The sequence below is a fragment of the Bos indicus x Bos taurus genome, chromosome 19, assembly GCF_003369695.1.
Source record: "Bos indicus x Bos taurus breed Angus x Brahman F1 hybrid chromosome 19, Bos_hybrid_MaternalHap_v2.0, whole genome shotgun sequence".
Classification (NCBI taxonomy): domain Eukaryota; kingdom Metazoa; phylum Chordata; class Mammalia; order Artiodactyla; family Bovidae; genus Bos; species Bos indicus x Bos taurus.
The window spans coordinates 40,457,066-40,478,782 of NC_040094.1; the positions used below are offsets into that span (position 1 = coordinate 40,457,066).

At 43.2% G+C, this 21,717-nt stretch overlaps 1 protein-coding gene across 1 annotated transcript; it reads right to left on the bottom strand.

The window, feature by feature from the left end:
* Positions 1 to 308: 308 nt before the first annotated feature.
* Positions 309 to 21,432, bottom strand: CWC25 (CWC25 spliceosome associated protein homolog). Its single transcript, XM_027517740.1, has 10 exons — positions 21,225 to 21,432; positions 18,227 to 18,399; positions 12,738 to 12,974; positions 9,507 to 9,576; positions 8,529 to 8,656; positions 7,674 to 7,737; positions 6,256 to 6,467; positions 5,783 to 5,881; positions 2,227 to 2,388; positions 309 to 1,793 (listed from the first exon to the last, which is right to left on the bottom strand). Exons 1-10 carry the CDS (start codon positions 21,240 to 21,242, stop codon positions 1,679 to 1,681), a joined length of 1,278 nt encoding a protein of 425 aa, XP_027373541.1. The 5' UTR covers positions 21,243 to 21,432; the 3' UTR covers positions 309 to 1,678.
* Positions 21,433 to 21,717: the final 285 nt, after the last annotated feature.

Consider the following 21,717-nt stretch of genomic DNA (forward strand, 5'->3'; position numbering starts at 1 on the left):
CAGGGCCAATGAGAGGAGCCAGCTGGAAGCCTCGGGTTTTATGAATGAGTCCCTCTCTCACCCACCGGTGGCCGGCCTCCGGCCAAAGCGTCCAGTTCAGGGGCAGGCCGGCACCTTAAGACACTTATCATGCGACAGGGAATTATAATCGTCTTACTCTCTGGCTCACTCGGTGAAATCTTTCAGTAAACTGCCCACGCTTTCTTCATAATTCCTCTCGGAATTATGTTTTATGTTGAACACAAATCGTGGATCAACATTGTTGTGTATAGGAATTCGGTACTCAGCACAGGTGGCTCTTTACACAGTTACAAAAATAAATGTAGTTTTTATTACCAAGTAATAAAAGACATAATTAACCCTAGTATAGGGAAGCAGGATAAGGTGTTAAATTGAATAACAAGTGTATGTTACTTTCTCTCTGGGGAAAGACTGGGTTTTAAGCATAACAGTGTCTGGCAGCATAAGTGCTCAAAAAACATAAATCCAAATTCGTTTAAGAATTAGGAATTAGCAGAACAAGGAACTAGCCCAGCTAATGTGTGGATCAAGAGTGCCTAGGACTCCTGAGTCAAATGAGAACTTCTGGTAGGAGACAGGAAAGGGATGAAGACAGGAGATTGATCCTATGAGTTTGGGTTTTTTTTTGTTTTGTTTTGTTTTTAATCCTGACTAAAAAATAATACCAAACAACTCCTGAAAACCTAGACTTGTAATAAGATTACTACATGATAAAAGGGAAGGCATGAAATAAACAGCTTCCACTATACTTTCTTTTAAGAGCCAGGGTGCAAACTGATAGTTTGGTCCTGACTCCTAAAATGATTTGACTTCATTTCTGCACTGCCCACACATCAGAGACTATAAGCAGTGTAAAAAGGACAGATACCCTAGATCCTATCAATAAACCCTGGGCCCCTCCAAAATCCGCCAGATTTGCAGAGGAAAGAAAAGCTAATCTGCCTTACTGTGTTACTGGATAACAAGATTCAATGAGGTTCTATTACATAGTAAAGTCACTTATCAAACAAGATATTCTCACAAAGCTAACTTCTTTTTTTCCAAAAGAATGTAAAAATTATAATTTATACATATGCACACACTATATTTTACAGTTTGATAGTTCAAATAGTTAAACAGTTCATTTAGGGTTTTTTTTTTTTTTTTTTTGCATTGTTTTCCCTTCCAGATTCTTTGTCACTGCCTTGGCTCTGCCCTAATCTGACATCATTCTGTCACATCATCTACTAAATCAAGTTAAGTATTCATTTACCTTGGTAAGAACAATCTTTCTGGGTGATTCAGAGGGGAGAGGTTTCTGAAAGGTCCAGTCTATTCTGAGGTGGTAGAGTTAAGTCTGTTCACACAGGTGGAGGGAAGAGGCATAGGGAGGCTCCCTCCAGAGCAAGATGAGTGCTCACACCTAGATGTTCCAATGCCTACCCATTGAAAAAACTACTCTGCACCCAGCAAAAGTTACCGAGGGTCCCATAGAGCAAGTCACACTGGTTCTCAAAAGAACTGAGCTGTTTCTGGAATCCATGAAGGAAAGTCACTTTGAACAGTGGTGGTTTGACATCTGTGAAAGAAGCCGTTTGAACTCTTATAAAGAGAATTTTTAAGGGATCAGCAGCCTCCCTGGAAATTTCAGGAAAACCAGCAAGAGAGGGGATGGCTTTCATCTTTTCATAAAGTTCTTCTCCAGAGCTACTGAGGTTCTCTGGAGAGAGTAAATATTTCGCTTCACCCGATCTTCCAGAGAGGAGGTAGATGCGCTCTCTAGCTTCATGCGGCTGGAAAGAGAAGATGGGAAAGTTAAAACATGTTGTTAGCCATAAAGCGGCTGTAGAAACACAAGCTCTCTTTAAGTCCACATAGATAACTTTTGAGTAACTCCATCTGGAACTCAATTTTTTACAAATTTGTAAGGGAAAATTTATATGTTCTGGAAAATAAGTCCAAGTCTCATTTGAAAAAGGCTTCCTGAGCCATGAATTCTTAGAAGGACAAGAAGATTCAGTAAAATACCAATTCATTTCTCCTCCCCTCAAATCAAAAACATCTCACGGTCTGGCCAGAAGTTGAGAAGAGCAACAGAGGTGTCTGGGGGCTGAGCTCCGCACAGACACAGAAACACTGGGAACACAGTGAATGAACCAGTTTTTCTGACTGCCTCCTTGGGACCATTGCCATGAAAGCTGTTAGGCAGGGAAAAGATGCACTCACTGGATAAACTTCCCATCCCGGGAGTCTAGCTTCTCCAGCCTCTGCTCCCGCTCGTCATCCTTGGCATGCCTCTTGAGGATGTTCAGCCTCTCTTCCTCCCGCCACTTGGCGTTTTCCATCATCTCTTGCCTTTTTCGCTCCAGCTCCTCTGATGAGAGCTTTCTGTTGAACACAAAAATTACCCTAAGACCTACTTCTCTCCCAGCCAAAAAATAGAAATATCACAGGAAGAGAAACCAGGTAGGACCCAGGATCTCCAGCCCATAGCTCTCTTCCCTTAGAAATGCCCAGCCCAGTGCCATACTCAGCAAGAGTTTCCTTCCTTCCTAACAACTTGATCAGGTGGTTTCACTCAAATTTCAATGACTTTTAGTGAAGGAATCCATACTCTCATTCAATAATCTCTAGAGTAATTATTCTGAAACAATAAATACATAATAAGAACTAATCAGGAACCTCCATCTATGGCAATTATATTCCAATTGTTTGTTTAACAACTTATAGAAGAACAGGGAACCAAGTTTATTCATATGATGGTTGACATCTACCACCTACCCACTGGAGATGCTTAGAAATTCATGGACATAGCTCATGAGTATACCACTCAGGACTAAGCTAGAAGCAAGTTGCCTGAAGAATTTAACTCAGCCTCAGTCAGTAATAGGTCTTCTTTCCTAGCACTCACTGCAAATGAAGAGCAAGAAGAGGAGGAGATGAACCAGCTCGATCACTATTTACTAATGTAAGACATCCAAATCCATTGTTTCTCAAATTGGTGTGATATACAGATCCCCCTTTAAAAGGAAAAATAATTATCGGAGTCCCATAAGGGAGTGGGAGCCCAATTTTAAGAAATAAACTTGATACTAAAAATCTGACATTTAGTTATCTATAGCGAAATGAAGGCTCCCCTTCAAAAACCCTACTAACTAAAAAGAAAATGGAACAGGAAATAACTCTAGATAATACATATGTGAACAAACTTGTCAGAAGATACAAGAGGATGAAGGAGTGGTAACCACTTTAACATATTAAGAGAAAACTGAATCCTAAGTGCCTGATATTGATCAGAAGCAATCACACTGTAAAACCCAGGAGAGCGTCAGGTAATGGAGGCTGTAATATTCTGGAGTGTGGTGCACAAGGATGAAAACAAAGGGACTAATTAAAGTCTGTATAAGGAACAATTAAGATATCCTGGGATCCTCATGCCTGACTCAGGGGAAGTCAGTGACTGCTCTCCCAAACATCTACAGGAGATCCTCTAGAGGGTAGACTCTGGTAGTTTCTAGAGAAACTGAACCACGCAGGAGAACCACACCAGACAGCTACATGTAAAAGAATAAAATCAGAACATTTTCACACCACATACAAAAATAAACTCAAAATGGATTAAAAACCCAAATACAAAACCAGAAACCATAAAACTCCTAGAAGAAACAGGCAGAACATTCTTTGACATAAGTCACAGCAATTTTTTTTTTTTAAATCTGTCTGCTCAGGCAAAGGAAACAAAAGCAAAAATAAACAAATGGGACCAGATTAAACTTGAAAGCTTTTGAACAGCAAAAGAAACTATCAACAAAATGAAAAAAATTACTGAACGGGAAAAAATATATTTACAAATAACATGACTGACAAAGAGTTAATATCCAAATTATATAAACAGCTCAAACAACTCAACAGCAGAAAATACAACCCAACAAAAAATGAGTAGAAGACCTGAAGAGACATTTTTCCAGAGAAGATGCACAGATGGTTAACATGCACACGAAAAGATGCTCAACACTGCTAAACATCAGAGAAAAACATCAAAACCCCAACGTGGTATCACCTCACACCTGAAGAATGGCTAGCATCAAAAAGACCACAAATAACAGGTTGGTGAAGGTGTGAAGAAACGGGAGGAGCTTCATCTTTTTAATTGACAAGAAAGGTGTTTCAGATCACTAATTAAAACATTCAAAAGAGAACTCAAAAAATTTTAAAATCTTGCAGAACTCTCAGACCCTTGAGGAAATATTCAATGACTCTCAATATGAGAAACAATATAAATAGTGCTAAGAAAGGTTTTACAGCCGTAATCTTTCTTTCTTTATTCAGTACCCAAATCTTGGTTACATCTTTAGTGTTCAACTACCCGGAACACCAAACCAAAACAAAGAGATCACAAAATCCATCCTTTCAAGTTTCTGTGTTTCCATTCCTGGAAGACTGAGATCTTGAGGGCTCTAACTCACTTTTTAAAAAAAGTTTTATTGAAATATTGGTCTATTGGTCCTACACAGTAGGAACCTGTTTATTCTAACTTTCTAAATCACAAAATTCAACAAAAATTCTAACAGCACTAAAAAAAGGTTGACAAAGTAAGACAAATTCAAGTGATGGCAGATGGCAAAAGAGACAGAAAAACAAAGCAGGATCTGAAAAAGCAGGCCTTGCACTGACCAAGAGTCTTAAAATATATTAAAAAAAAAATACAGATAGTCATGAGCATTCATCCCTAAGAAGAGCATGGATTACAGCACAGCTGAAGAACTGACCCAGCAACACCAACAGGAGATTAAATAACATGCAGTATACCCTCCCCCTCTGGAAGGCAGGGAAATATGTAATATTTTGGAAAGTTGCCGGTCAAAATTAAACCTTAAACTTAGGGAATCAGGCAATTAAGAGTTAAAAGGGACCTTAGGGTCCGCATCTCTTCTAACACCATAGTGACTGAAAGAGGTTATTATGAACTCAGTGATTTTTTAGTGCTGGTTGTATACTGGAATTACTGAGGTAATTCATGTTCATTGAGTCGCTGATCCTAGCTACCCAACTCATCCTCCCAGAAATTATGTCATAGGAGCTGCCAGGGAATGGGATTTGGGGTTTTCTTTAAGCTTTTCAGGTGATTCTGACATGCAGCCAATTGGGGAGGCAGTTAAAGGAAGTACACAAAAGTTGCCCAACTCTTTTTTATTTTTTTGTGCCAAATCTTAGTTCCTCCACCAGGAATTGAACCCAAGCCCTCAGCAGGGAAAGTGCGGAGTCCTCACTGGACCACTAGGGAATTCCCTCATCTAATAACTTCTAAGAGCAATTGAGACCCTTTGGGACAGCCTCTCAAGGGCACAGCCAACTCCACTCAGGTCCCAAGGCTGTACATCTATGTTCTGTCAGATCCAAGCCATACCTAACTCAAACGCAGTTGATCTTAGGGCATTTGCCCTCAAAGAGACCACCCTGCTTCCCTTTCAGCTGATGCCTCAAGAAAGGAGCACTCTTTCTTCCTGTGGAAATCTCTGTGAGAATAACCGTGCTTTACAGATGTTGACAGAGAGTTACTTAGTGAACCGGTCATTAGTTCAGTAGTTCAAAACTATTTCCTTTGTCCTTTCAATGTGACTGCCATGCAGTAGGGGGTAGGGTGGATGGTTAAAAGTTAACAAGTGGAGTAAGAAAGCGGCAAACAAAAAAGGTGATACAGCTTATCCTCTTGCCCTGGTCTGAGCCACGCCTAGACTCAGGCCTGGGAGTCTGAAGTGAATCTCCTGGGCTCTGGACTCACCTGGTGTACCCAGGAGCATGCCGCCTTTGGTAAACCTCCTTTTTAGGAGACGGGCTCTTACTTCGGCCTCTGTCTTTCCTATTTCCCTTAGAGTTGTGCCTGTAACAGATACAAAAGGCAGAGAGGAGAAAAGCTTTTTCAATATAGGAGCTTCTACCATGTCCTTCAAAAGATGGAAGAAAAACTAACAGCTTCAGAATCATAACCCAATTGAAGAAAATAGAGGGAGGAACTGGAAGAAAAATAAAGGCATAAGGATACAAAAGATTTGATATTACTCTCACTCCAGAGATTCCACACATACAAATATGTAGTTCTAGAAATTTGAGCTTTACATTAAAAAAAAAAAGTAACAATAATAACAAAGCAAAGACATTTGGAAGAGTTGATAAACAGATATGGCCAAAAGCAAACCCCAGCTGTGACCAGGCCCCCACATTCACAGGTTATTGCCCCTGAATTCCCACACTCACGGTTTGCTTGGCCTTGGGGACCGAGACCTTCTGCAAGGGGATCGGGACCTCCTATCCCGGGACCCTGCTTCCCTGGTGCTCTTCTTGCTGGTATGTCTGGGAGGTGAGGAAGAGGAGCTCCTGGACCTGGAATAATTTTTCAACCCATGCGCTCCCTTTCGTTCGGCCATCAGAGAACCCTGAAGGCCCTGGCTATGGTCGGAGTTCCTGACCTGTATCATCAAGGAAAGGAAGGAAAGCTGTATGCAGGAAGATCCTGTGGCTCAGAAGATGCAGTGAAACAAGAAAATGAATAAACACTGAGGTCCTATAAGGGGCCAACTGGGTATTTCAATCCCATCATACGGTTATCACTGAGAGCTACACTTAGGAAAGTCATCCTCTGCTGCTGCTGCTAAGTCGCTTCAGTCGTGTCCGACTCTTCGCGACCCCATGGACTGCAGCCTACCAGGCTCCTCTGTCCATGGGATTTTCCAGGCAAGAGTACTGGAGTGGGGTGCCATCGCCTTCTCCGAAAGTCATCCTCAGAATGCCCTAAAAGGATATATCACCCAAGCACTTAAACTGGCCTGGCTCTTCTCTACAGCCTGAGGGGGAGTAGGAGGCAGAACATGGAGGAAAAGACCTGAGGGGAAACAAGGAGTCCAGAGGGATGTACATTTATCAAAAAGTCATCAACCCGTACACTTAAAATGTATGTATTTCATGTAAATTACCTGCAGAAGGAAGGGGGGTGATGCCTAAATGCCCATTGATGGTTTAGCCCCTCTACTCACAGGGACTTCAGCTTAGTGAGAGGCTCAGGAGTAAGGAAGGGGCCTGTTCCCCAGCAATCCCAGCCTCTGCTGCCCAAACTCCCTTCTTTCTGTGTGTCTGACTGGCTGCTAAAAATGCTCTATGTCCATGCAGCAACATGGATGGACTCAGAGACTGTCATACTGAGGGAAATCAGTCAGACAAAGAAGGAGAAACAGCGTATGACATCCCTGATATACAGAATCTAAAAGTGATAGAAATGAAACTGTTTACAAAATAGAAAAAGACTCACAGACTTAGAGAACGAACTTATGGTTGCCAGGGGGAAAGGCTGGGGGAAGGAACAGTTAGGGAGTTTGCAATGGACAGGTACACACTGCTATATTTAAAATGGATAACCAATAAGGGTGGACTGTATATAGCACTGGGAACTCTGCTCAGTGTTATGTGGCAGCTTGGATGGGAGGGGAGTTTGGAGGAGAGTGGACACATGTATATATATGGCTGAGTCCCTCTGCTGTACACCTGAAGCTACCATAACATCAGCTATACTCCAAAATGAAATAAAAAGTTAAAAAAAAATGCTCTATATCCAAAAAGGCTGTCAGGTTGGCATGTTCCATGGCCCCACAGTCACTCCCTTTGAGAAGCCATATCCTTACCTGTAAGCCATATCCAGGGACTTTGGACAAAACAGGGGGAGAATTTGCCATCTTCTTTTGAGATCTAAGAGATTAAACACATACTCATTGAAAAAGAAGACGCCTTAAGGTCCAGTTTACAGCTCTGTGCTGAAATGTGCTTCCTGTTTTAAACATGACCTCTCCCACCTCTTGCCTCTCACGTGGGAGTGTGTTTCTCTATCTTTGCTGGAAGATGCATCAGCACAGTCATGTTTTTCCTGTGAAAAACCGTGGGCCTCACTTTTCAGCCCTAGAGCCCGAGCATATTCTCCTCTCACCTCGTGCTGCTATTCTAGGGACTCTGAGTCAGCAGCGACAGCGCTGGCGGCTCCCGCAGAGAAGACACAGAACAGGCCCAGATGGGCCCATTAATGCATTAAAAAAAAAAAAGCCTCCATAAAACCCACTTCAGTCTTGGTGGAATCAAGAGCTGAAATGAGGGACTGCCCTGGCAATCCAGCAGTTAAGATTCTGAGCTTACAATGCAAGAAGCGCAGGTCCCATCCCTCATCGAGGAACTAAGATCCCACATGTCATGCAGTGCGGCCAAAAAGTACATAAATAAATAAAATAAAAAAGCGCTGAAAGCTGCATCCAGGACGTCTGATTTAGGACCGACACGGCTGCAGCCAGCCCTGCTGGCGATCTTGCCAGCACCTCCAGGAACTCTAATGCTAGCTGGCAACTCCATGGGCAGAGAGCCAGAGTGTGCAAGTGCCCTCCACTGAGCCCCCAGAAGCTAGCGGTTCTCGGTCCAGAGCAAGCGCTTGTCCACTTCTGTGGAATGAATGAGAGTGAATGAATCAATGGTGCAGGAGGCCGCTCTGTGCTCACCTCCCCCTGCTGCGCTCGTCCTCGCTGCTGCAACGATCGCTGCCTGAGCTTCTGTGCTTATGTTTCTTGTGCTTCTTTTTCTTCTCCTTCTTTTTCTTCTTCTCCTTTTTTTCCAGACTCATTTGCAACTAGAAAATACCCAGAACATAACCACGTAAGATTATCCAGACCTGTCAGCCTCTCTGAGGGTAATGTGCAAACTGCCTGACATCAGGTCTCTGGGTCTACAGGGGTTCGGGGACATGATCAGTCAGCCGCCCCCTGTTGACAACAGTGGCGGGTCTTGACCCTGGTTGTGCAGAAACACCCACTAGACTACTGAATGGACTTTCTGGTGGGTGGGGCTGGGAATCTGTGTTTTGAAACAGTCCCCAGAACCACTGCCTAGGAATTTCTATTCTGTCAAAAGAATCCAACTCCACTGAAAGTAATTAGGGGCTGCAAGATCAATTTTTAAACTTTTCTTACCAACTGATCCAAGAAACATGCACATAAAGGGAGTTTAGGGGAGAATGGATACATGTGCAGGTAAAGCTGAGTCCTCTGCGGTCAACCTGACACTCTCACAACAATCGGCTACACTCCAATATAAAATAAAAGGTTAAAAAAAAAAGAAAGAGCCACATAATATGTGAATGATGAATGGGCCCTAATGGTGAATGGGATACCACCTGATCTCCTGAACAGTGTACAATCATGCTTTCCACAGGCATATCCCAATATCCCTCTTTTTCTGGAAGAATGACATCACATGCTGCATTTCCAACCAAAAAACATAAAAGAGAAAATCAAGCATAACTAAGCTTGATATAAGATTGCATAAAATCACCAGGAGACAGTCTCTAAAAGACAAAGACATTTAAAGCCATTCTGTTTTCCCTCTCATAAGAATAAACGGAGAGAAGGAAAAAAAAAGAATAAATGGAGAGGAGTTCTCATGTTAAGTAGTTCTTAATGCTTACATAATGCACTACTTACCAATTCTTTGATTTTCTTCATTTTCACAGGATTATTCAGTACTTCTCTTTTTTTCTCCTCCTCTTTCTTCCTAAAGAAAGAGAAGAAGTTATAAAAATTATAATCATTTCTTCAGAAAGGGAATTAAGTCATTCATTCTACTCTCCATAACTCTATGCAGCAATCTTTTTTCTAAATGCAGGCAGACAAGCCCTATGCTGCCATCTGCATGATGGTGTGAAAGCCAGAAATCTTCCCCAAGTCTGCATGAGGGATTGCGTATTGTGGGTAAAGTCCACACTGGCTCCCTGTTGTGCAACAAAGTGAGTTTGGTCTGTTGCTTGTTAAGCTTCATGCTCAGGGCTTCCCAACTGGTCAAATAAATGTATGTCATCTTGTGTATCAAACATATGCAGCATTTCAATACTACCTCCACTGTTTAGCATCATAACACATTGAAAAGTAAAGAGAATGGATTCCTCTTTAAAGAAGTCTTATTCTCATATATTCATAGGAGAATAAACAGGTCAATTTTCCTGGAGGACAATCTGGCAACATTTATCACAGCCTGTACATACTCATAAACTCTTTAATCTTACAAATGCTTCCTCAAGAATTTATTATTGAAGGGATATAATCAAGGAAGGTCACTAAAAAGTTGTTCATATTAGAACAACGAAAGCCTGGAAACAAGTTAGGGTTTCAATAGGAGAATATTAATAAAATAAATTATGGTATATCCATACAATATAGATATTAAAAATGATGTTATAAAAGTGTGGTCAGCAATAAAAAAAAGATGCCCCATATATATGATTAGGTGGGAAAAAGGAGTTTATGCATATTTATAATATGCATATTTATACACCAATGTTCATAGAAGTATTATTCATAATAGCTAAAAGGGGGAAATAATCCCAATGGGCATGAGAGATGAATGAATTAAAAAATGTGGTATAAACATGCAACTGACTATCACTCAGCCTTAGAAAAGAAGGAAATTCTGATACAACCTGGGTGAACCTTGAAGATATTATATAAAGTGAAATAAGCCACTCACAAAAAAGCAAATACTGAAGGATTTCACTTCTGTGAGGCTCAGAATAGGCCAACAATAGGAATGGAAAGTACAATAGTGGTTCCCAGGGACTGCAGGGGAGGGGAAATGGAGAGTTGTTTAATGGGTATAGATTTTCAGTTTTGTAAGATGAGGACTTTCCTGGTGGCCTAGAGGTTAGGATTCCAGGCTTTCACTTCGGTGGCCTGGGCTCAACCCCTGGTCAGGGAAGATCCAGTAAGCCTTCCAAAAAAAAAAAACAAAGAGATGAAAAACTTCTGGATTGACTACACAATAATTCAAATGCCCTACTGCTGAACTGTATATATAAAATGGTTTAAATGGGAAATTGTACATCATGTGCATTTTACCACAATTTTTAAAACAGAAATTCTGACACATGCTATATAATATGGATAAACCTTGATGACATAATGCTGAGTGAAATAGGCCAGTCACACAAAAAAATAAATACCATCTGATTCCACTTATATGAGTAATTAGAGTATACTCATAGAAACAGAAAGTAGAAGTGGTTGCCAGGAACTGGGAAGAGGAGGGAATGGGGACTTATTGTTTACTGAGTATACGGTTTCAGCTGCAGAGATGAAAAAGCTCTGGGAAGGATGGGTGGGGTGATGGTGGCACAACACTGTGAACGTGCCTGCCGCCACTGACTTGTACGCTTCAGAACAGTTAGGATGGCAAATTTTATGTTATTCGTATTTTATACAAAATGGGAGAAAACATGTACATATAAAGATATATAAATAAGAAATAAACAGTTTTCAATGTTCTATCTTACATCCTTGAAATAAAATTATCCAAATTAAAACACACACACACTACATGATTTTATTTAACACCCAAAATGCAGCTTTACTTTGATCTGTTTTGTATTAAGATTTCAAGTAAGATTCTAAAGCTTCTTTTTAAAGGGTTCTGCTATGAAAACAAACAAACAAAGGGAGGGAGAGAGGGGAGAGGAAAAGAGCTCTATCAGTTCAGTTCAGTCGCTCAGTCGTGTCCGACTCTTTGCGACCCCATGAATTGCGGTACACGAGGCCTCCCTGTCCATCACCAACTCCCAGGATTCACCCAAACTCAAGTCCATCGAGTTGGTGATGCCATCCAGCCATCCCATCCTCTGTCGTCCCCTTCTCCTCATGCCCCCAATCCCTCCCAGCATCAGAGTCTTTTCCAATGAGTCAACTCTTCGCATGAGGTGGCCAAAGTACTGGAGTTTCAGCTTTAGCATCATTCCTTCCAATGAACACCCAGGACTGATCTCCTTCAGAATGGACTGGTTGGATCTCCTTGCAGTCCAAGGGACTCTCAAGAGTCTTCTCCAACACCACACTCCAAAAGCATCAATTCTTCAGCGCTCAGCTTTCTTCACAGTCCAACTCTCACATCCGTACATGACTGCTGGAAAAACCATAGCCTTGACTAGATGGACCTTTGTTGGCAAAGTAATGTCTCTGCTTTTCAATATGCTATCTAGGTTGGTCATAACTTTCCTTCCAAGGAGTAAGCGTCTTTTAATTTCATGGCTGCAATCACCATCTGCAGTGATTTTGGAGCCCAAAAAAATAAAGTCTGACACTGTTTCCCCATCTATTTCCCATGAAGTGATGGGACCAGATGCCATGATCTTCGTTTTCTGAATGCTGAGCTTTAAGCCAACTTTTTCACTCTCCTCTTTCACTTTCATCAAGAGGCTTTTGAGTTCCTCTTCACTTTCTGCCATAAGGGTGGTGTCATCTGCATATCTGAGGTTATTGATATTTCTCCCAGCAATCTTGACTCCAGCTTGTGCTTCTTCCAGCCCAGCGTTTCTCATGATGTACTCTGTACAGAAGTTAAATAAGCAGGGTGACAATATACAGCTTTGACGTACTCCTTTTCCTATTTGGAACCAGTCTGTTGTTCCATGTCCAGTTCTAACTGTTGCTTCCTGACCTGCATATAGGTTTCTCAAGAGGCAGGTCATACATATCCCCAGATTTCTAAGAAGCTGCCAGTCTTTTTCATCTTGTTTCTACCTCTTGTTATTTAATGGCTAAGGGTAAATGGATAAATCTGATCTGGTCTGGTACATTTACCAATCTCTTCCCAATTGTAAAGCAAGAGGCGAGATAAGATCTCGGCTGAGCGTCTTTAACAAAACCCCCTTCCCAGACCCTCATCAGTACCTGATGATGAAAAGCGGGTCCTCTCGGATTTTGCTGGCCATGTCCAGAAGGGAATTGGCACCTGATGGGGCAAAGATAGAGCCTGGGAGGAGTCCTGTCTCCGAAGAACAGCCTGCCTCCTTCTCCTCCATCTTTTCAAAAACGTATTTGTCAATAGGACGCCCCAGCAAGTACTCATCACGGTTCACCATCCCACCAGGACCCTGGTACATCCAGTCCAATTTTTCCTCCTTTTTCCTAGTTGAAGGGGAAAAAAAAAATAGTCAAAGAAAATGTAGACTCCTGCAAACCTAATCACAAAACCTGAACACAAGCGACAGATAATAAGCACAGCTAGGGGAATTCCCTGGCGTCCAGTGGTTAGGACTCCATGCTCTTGCTGTCAAGGTTGTGGGTTCAATCCCTAGTCAGGGAATTAGGATCCCACAGGTTGCAAGGCACGGCCAAACATTAAAGAAAAGAAAAAGTGTGGCTGGTCAGACTAGGAGTCATTCCTCAGGCTCTTTAGCAAAGGCTAAACACCACACTCCACGAGGCACTCGGGAAGAAATGGTTCTTGCTGTCATGGAGTTTACATTTTAGCAGAGAGATTATTTCCACACAACTAAAGCAACTTGTAAGGAAAGAATGTTCCTCAGCCTGGGGTGTGGATCTTTGCTCAGGGCTTCTCAAGTCTCCTTTACGAAGTTTTGTGCTGTGCCTTCATGTCGAGGATAACCTGAAACAGCTAATGTGCACATTTTGGATCAGCTCATCACCAAGAACAATGCCAGTGACCACATATGCAGTGGTGTTTATCACGTGTTTTGGAAATTACTGGCATATTGGCGCCAGTGGTAATATCGCATTCAAGGGGATAATGAGAAAAACCAGCCATAACAAGCTATGTTTTCAAGCCAAAAGAGCGAAGCCAAATTATGTCACAGTATCACGCCAAATATTTCCCTGTGGTTCTAAGAGAAAAAGTGGTGAGAAAATCGGGTCTCCATGCAACAAACAATAAAGGTGCGCTGAACTCATACGAGTATGTACTGGGGCAACCAATGTCACATTCACATTGCAAGCGGCAAAGCAGTCTCATCAAAACAGTACTATCCATAACATTAGTTTCAGGGATTTTTGAGTATGACATTTTTTGTATATTGATTTTTAAGATTACATAACTATGAGCATAAATAATATCTTTCTAGTTATATCTTTGCACATTTTTAAAAAATGTTTTGAATATTTATTTATTTCGCTGTGCCAGGTCTTAGTTGCTCCCTGACCAGGGAATGAACCTGGGTCCCCTGCATCGAGAGTTTGGAATCTTAGCCACTGAACCACCAGGGAAGTCTCATGTTTGCACATTTTAATAAAAATAATGTAAACCAATAAGAGGGTCTAACCCTTTAGATACCTCTTTTCTTATTAAAATGATTGGTTTGATGGACTTCCCTGGTGGTCCAGTGGTTAAGAATCCCCTATGCAATGCAGGGGGGACGCAGATTTGATCCCTGGTCAGGGAACTAAGATCCCACATCAGAGCAACGAAGCCCTTGTGCCACAACTACTGAGCCCGTGAGCTCTGGATCGCCTTGCAGCATGACTCGAGAGAAGCCTGTATACCCGCAGCAAAAGATCCCATGTGCCACAGCTAAGACCTGATGCGACCAAATGAAACAAATAAACATATCTTAAAATAAATAAATAAGTGAAAGGACATGTCAAAGATGACTCAAAGGATCATGCCTATACATGCCTGACGTGAACATGGACTGGGAAGCGGGGACTAAAGAGTCATTTGTATTCATTTGTAAACGCTGACTCAGCATTCTTCCTGTGTGCCAGGCAGAGAGGAGTAACATCAGAAAGATGACAAAGATTCAGGCAGCTGAGCTGCTCACAGGCTACCCGATAAGGCACAGAGGTCAACAGATTACCAAATGGTGCTGCTGAGAGCTAAGAATGTGAGGAGGTGACTGTGGGGCAGAAACACCTGAATATGCAGAGATACACGTGGGAGTCATCAGCATGAAGCTGACACTGGTACCAGTGGATGAAGGCACTCTTTTAAAAAAAAAAAAAAATTTATTTTATGTATTTATTTATTGGCTGTGCTGAGTCTTCATGGTGGCTTGAGGGCTTCTCTACTTGTGGCGCACAGGCTTAGTGGCCCAGTGGCATGTGTGATCTTAGTGCCCTGACCAGGGCTCGAACCCACGTCCCCCACAGTGGAAGGCAGGTTCTCCACCACTGGACCACCAGGGAAGTCCCTGAAGGTACCCTTAGAGAATAAAGGGAGAAGAGCAGTGAGCCTTGGGGAGCAGGAGCAGTTATGAGATGAGGGAAAAGAAACTAAGCGAAAGAAAGAGAAGAGATGACATGAAAAGATAGGCGGGCTGGGAGCCTGAAGGCAGAACAGCAAAACCTGTCCAGGAGAAAGAAGGAAAAATGAAGACGGACACTTCTATGAAGTAGTATTTTCAGGGCTCCAGTTTGTCTCCAAAGGACTCAACTAGGGCTTCCCTGGTTGGCCCAGTGGTAAAGAGTCCTCCTGCCAATGCAGGAGGCATAGGTTCTATCCCTGATCTGGGAAGATTCCACATGCCACAGAGCCACTAAGCCCATGTGCCACAGCTGCTGAATGTGTGCTCTAGAGCCAGGGAGCGGTAATGACTGAGCCCTCGCGCTGCAACTACTGAAGCCTGAGCTCTAGAGACTGTGCTCAGCACTGAGAAGCCCAAGTACCACAACTAGAGAAAAGTCCATGGAGCAGCAATGACCCAGCACAGCCAACAATCAATCAATCAATTAATTAAATTTTTTTTTTTTAAAAAAGGACTCAACTAATATGAGTCCTCCTCAGGCCCTCTGGTAAGAAACCATGCTGTAATCACAGAGATCCAGTGCCACTGGACTTGGCCTGGTTCCACCACTAACCAGCCTGGTAACCATGCAAGTTATTTCTTCACACTTCCACATCCTCACGTCTAAAATGGAAACTAGTTTCCCAATACAGGGGACATGAGTTAGATCCCTCGTCCAGACACTGAGACCCCACACGTCACGGGGCAAGTAGCCCGTGTACCACTACTACTGAGCCCACTCGCCTAGAGCCTGTGCTCCCCAACAAGAGAAGCCACTGCAATGGGAAGCCCGTGCACGGCAATGACAGAAAGCCCTTGGGCAGCGATGAAGACCTAACCAAAAATAAACAGATAAATAAAATTTTTAAATAAAATAGAGCTAGTAACTGCCAACTCCCATTGTTTTTAAATGAGATCCTCTCTCTGAGTTTTTAAATGAGAAAAGACATAGGGTAAAAGTCATATAAAAATGAAATAATCTACAGATTTTTGCTGTTGCTATCACTAAGGATATAGAACAGGTTCTTGAGACTGCCCATGAGGCTCACCCAGGGAGATTTTTATTTTTGCCACGCAAGTGGCTTGTGAGATTTTAGTTCCCTAACCAGAGACCAAACCCGAGCCTTCGGCAGTGAAAGCTGAGAAGTGAGAGGTCCTACCCACTGGGTGGCCAGGGAATTCCCAGGGAGCTGTTACAATCTACAGATGCCCTTGCCCCAGACAACCCCTGCTATTCTTAGGAAGTTCGCCTGAGTGGGAATCACTCCCATCTTCATCTATCTAATCTCCAAAGGGTGCAAGGGTTGAGAAATGCTGGTGTAGACCCGTGCGTGGAAAACACAATTTTCTAATAATATCAGAGAATACTAAAGCAACACTCTACTGCAAAGAGGAATCTGATGAAGATCAAGGATAATGTAGATATTAAGGTTTCTTTCTTTGTTCTAGGAGAGAAGCATAATAAACATAGAAAAGATCATCTGAACCGTAGAAGCGAGCTGTTAAACAGTAAAGGGTGTTTACTGTATCCATGAAAAGCACGACACTGTGCAAAGAACTACACAGGCCAGCCCGCTGGACAAGCAGATCGTCTAACACTTGCAAGTAAAGACCGAGAAAAGGGACCTACACGTTGACCTTTGAGTTTCACGATATTGGAGGATATAAGTGAGGGGGCTGGGGCAAACAATCAGAAGAATATAAAATCACCTTCCTCCCACTCACAGCAGACAAGAGGGCGTGAGGGTCAGCAACGTGGTAACCACTGGACTCCCAGCTCTTAAGCTGCTCATCTATACTCTGCAAAGCCCCAAATTTCTGACATATCAGGTACATATCTGTAACACTTGTCTGAATAAAAATTTCAAAATAATTTTTTACTTTTGGTTAGTTGGGAAGTAAACTCTTCTAACAGATATTCTGTCTAAAGTTGACATTTGTTTTAAAATCAAGGGTTCACAAAATCTAAAAGGTCACATATAAGAATGTCTTATAAGCTGCCCAGGAATTAGTCCAAATGTGTGAAACTGATTTACTTTAAATTATAAAGGATATAATTTATACAAAGTGTGAAAAGTAAAATAACTTAATGTGTGCCTATGGTTAAAAAAAAAAAAGTACAGAATTTGATTCTCTTAGCTCATTTTATATATTAATGCCCTAAATATATTGTGTCGTACTTGAAAAATTCCAAAATTTTATTTTAAAATATTCCAAATATTTTAAACTCATACTTAGGTCAGAATGGCGTTCTCCCAATCCATTTTCCTGAAAGAATGTAATTGTTATCCTGCCTAAATTCCATAATACCATTTGCATGAGCTGAAACGAAGTCTCTCTCTTGGTCTGTGTCTCTTCTCTCATATACACACTCACACACACACAAATGTCACTAATCCTCCTGTCATGAATACAGGGGAAAGTATGTCACATGTCACCCTGGAGACTTGTCCACAAGGATACGCACAAGGAACAGTACAGACTACTCAATTTTAGTCTAGAGTTTTTACTCAATCCTGATTTAGGACTGCACTGCATATCTTATGCTTTTTATTTTTCTCAGAACACATTTACTCCTATCCCCTTTTATGGAGGCTGGTAGGGTATATCATCTGTTACTTCTACCCGATATTATACAAGAGGAAACCGAATGGGACTATCCACAGTCACAAAGCTTTCACTGACAGACACAACATCTATCTCCTTCCATGGGACCTCACCGCCTCCCTAAAATGAGCCTGCAGTACATATAGTAACAAAAGTAGGAATGGGGCCTCCACACACTTAAGAGCAGGGTAGAGGCAGTCATCCTGAGTCACAGTTACTTGTCAATTGTCTACCATGAACTTGGCCTACACTAAGGCCTTTACATGTCATCTCATCTGATCCTCTAAAAGCCTTAGGAGTTGGGTACTCTCAGCCCGCCTGGTTCTACTGAGGTCACTGAGGCTCCCAAACTTGCTCCCAGTTACATAGCTGGGCTAGTTCATACAAAGTCAGCCTTAGAACCCAGTTCAGACTGACTCCAAACTCATTCTCTTATCCAGCTATTATGCAACAACTGGACGATGCATCCACAGGCCTGCACTCCCGCACACACCAAGACACCCCCAGCCCAAACGGCCCGAGTGCCTTGCTTACTTGACAGCCCCGACATCCTCTGCGTAGCGCTGCATCTCCTCCCGGGCCCTCTCCTCCCGCAGCTCACGCTGAAGCTCCTCAATTTTCTTCCGCTCAGCCTCATGCTTCTGCTCAGCCTTCCACACTTTCTCCACATTGCGGAGGGTCTGCGGGTGCCAGCTCTTCTTCAGATTCTGTGGCAAATGAAAGGAGGGAGAAAACAAGGCAGGGAGTAGGTGTGTGGTGAGCGTAACTGGCCCTGCCTCACCCCACCCCATTCACGCCAAGGCAGCCATCTAAGGGCAAGATGTCTCTAACAATGGCAAGGTTGGCACCCAACAATCTCTCACACGTGGAGGGCGGAGGAGAGGTTGTTCAAGTACATAAAATTTCAGGATAGAACAGGCCCCTCCGCAATTCCCTTCAACTACTTCTATCCTGAAATGTATGAGTCTAACTTCCACAGGCCTGAAGTGAGGGCTGGTGATGACAATACAGAAATGAGGCAGAGAGGTGGGAAGGTATAGACTCTGAAAGGTGAAAGAACTCAAGTGCCTTTGGCACTGGACACATTCTTAAGAATACAACCTTCTTTCCTCGAGTCCACTGAACTTGCCTTGAACTTGCATGGTTTACCACCACACCTGGTAGCTCTTTCAACCTTCCTTCCCAAGAATCCCCCCCTGATTCTGATATTCCCTTTCACCCTCAAGGAGTGCTTCACTTCTCCCTTTCTCCCCATGAGTCACTGCATTGGTTCCGCTTCCCAACCAGGGAAGGTTTTCTGGAGGAAGTGACATCTAAGGACAAGTATAAATTATGCCAGTGATGTGGGAAGCAGGGATGAGTGGAGTAGATTTCCAAAGAGAGGTAACAGCACACACAACTGCAAGCCCAGTGGTGAGAAAGAACAGAATACAAATAATTCAGCATGGCTGGAGATAGGCGAGCAATCTGATGGGAAGGGGACTCGAGATGAAGCCAATAAAGCAAGCAACAGGTTAAGGGCCTTATAAGCCATGTTAAGGGACTGAATTATCCCGTTGGCAGTAGAATATATTAAACATTCATATGCAGCTGAAATGCATGACCAGCTTAGCACGTAAAGAATGAATTGGAGAGAATCAGGATTGGAAAGGCCTCAATCCCCTCAATCTTGAGGTATCTCTCTTATCTGATTAAAAGCTTTCTAACAGACATAAAACACCTTGCTAAAAACTAGCAAGGGGGCACTCTGTCCCCTTCAGATGTCTATGTCAGAAGCTTTCCCTATCTCTGTTATACTTTAATAAAACTTTGGTACACAAAAAGCTCCAAGTACTCAATCAAGCCTCATCTCTGACCCCAGTTCAAAATCCTCTCCTCCGAGGTCACGAATTCCGGTGTAACACATGGCTCACAGCAGCAACCTTTCACTTTCCCCTCATCAGGTTATTCAACCCTTCCTTCCCCACCCCCCACCTTGTCCTAATGGTCCTTCTCGCTTGCCTTCAATACAGGTGATTTTGCGTCTCAGGGAACACTTGGGAATGTCTGTAGACACTTTTGGCTGTCACAACTCAGGGAGAAAGGTGCTACTAGCCAGAGGCCAGGGATGTTGCTAAATATCCTACATGCACAGGACTACACACACAACAAAGAATTATCCAGCCCTAAATGTCAATAGTGGTGAGGCTGAGAAACTTTTGATTCGAGCTTTCCTGTCCCTAAATGCAGCTACGTGAAGACACTAAATCGGACTAACCTTGATGGTATCATGGAAGTCATTCTAATTGATAACATCTGACAAACTCTAATATAGCTACTAGACAAATGGCTAAATCAATCTATTTGCTGATTCAATTAGCTACACTTTCAGGAGATAAGCATTTTTCTGATCTTGTACCACGTTCTTATGGGTACATTTTCCCATTTGGTGGCTATACAGGTTATGAGAATTAGCCACATAACTTACAATCACTGCAGACAGTGACTGCAGCCATGAAATTAAAAGACACTTGCCCTTTGGAAGAAAAGCCATGACAAACCTAGACAGCATATTAAAAAGCAGAGACATCACTTTGCTGACAAAGGTCCATATAGTCAAAGCTATGGTTTTTCCAGTAGTCATGTATGGATGTGAGAGTTGAACTATAAAGAAGGTTGAACACCAAAGAACTGATGCTTTCGAACTGCGGTGTTGGAGAAGACTCTTGAGAGTCACTTGGACTGCAGAGAGATCAAACCAGTCAATCCTAAAGGAAATCAATCCTGAATATTCATTGGAAGGACTGATGTTGAAGCTGAAGCTCCAACACTTTGGCCACCTGATGCTGGGAAAGATTGAAGGCAGGAGAAGAGGATTACAGAGGATGAGATGGTTGGATGGCATCACTGACTCAATGGACATGAGTTTGAGCAAACTCCAGAGACAGTTAAGGACAGCAAGCCTGGCGTGCTGCAATCCATGGGGTCGCAAAGAATTGGACACGACTGAGCAATTGAACAACAATAAATTCAGAAGAAAGCTCTGCCACTACAGATCAGAATGCTGCACTAAAGGGGTGAAAGTCAGAAAGGCGAACATGAGGAAGATCTGTGAACCAGGAACGCGGCTCAGGGATGAGGAGAATGGGGCATAAATCACCACAATTACAGCGCAGGACAAGCCTGAATTCTTAGTTGAGGAAAGGCAAGGTACCCCAAGACAAAATATACAAAACAAAATCTGCGTGACACGTCCTCCACACCGGCCTCCTTTGCTAGCCACGGTTCCAACCGTCCCGAAGCTCCCCAGATTTTCCAGCCAGAAGGGTTTCCTGCCAACAAACACCACCTGCCATCCTTGGCGACCCACCTCACACGCCTTTCCAAGTCTCCGCCCCGTCCCTCCACGGCCGCAGTGATCCGCACCCTGTCCTGGGCTACAGCTCTCTCTCCCCGAAAGCACAGCTGCGTTTTAAGAATACTCACTGCCACACCCGTCGCCAGCCCCAGCTGGCCTCTCAGTCCTCCCCCAGCCCTGGGCTCCCTCACTTACCAGGTCTCCGCCTCCCATGATGGTGGAGACGTTGCCTCACTCCGGGGAGCCAGAAGACGCAGGCAGGATAGGAGAGAAACTTGGAGAAACAGTTCAACAACGACCTCCCGAGATCTGGTCCCGGGGGCAACCGGCTACCACTTTCACTGCCCGATCTAGAGCCCACTTCCGGGAGGGCGTCCTATTACAGAAACAGCGTCGCAGGACAGTGACGTTTAATACTAGCTGTCGCGTTGCGTGGCGGTAGCTTCGCGAGCAGTCTCACGGGGTACGGCCCATGATATCGCGGGATTTGTGGTTTCCTTTCGGTCACCTCGAGTTGGCTCTTCCCCCCTGGCTTTCCAAATGGTGTGGTAATAAGCTGAAGATCTGTGGGGTTGTGCTTCCAAGGTGGCGCTAGTGGTAAAGAACCCAACTGGCCAGTGAAGGAGACATGGAGACGCGGATTCCATCTCTGAGTCGGGAAGATTCCCCTGGAAGAGGGCATGGCAAC

Coding starts and splice junctions, on each gene's coding strand:
- CWC25 (XM_027517740.1), bottom strand. Junction 12,975..18,226: donor GAGGATGTCGGGGCTGTCAA/GTAAGCAAGGCA, acceptor CCCTTCAACTAG/GAAAAAGGAGGAAAAATTGG. Junction 1,794..2,226: donor CGGGATGGGAAGTTTATCCA/GTGAGTGCATCT, acceptor TTCTCTTTCCAG/CCGCATGAAGCTAGAGAGCG.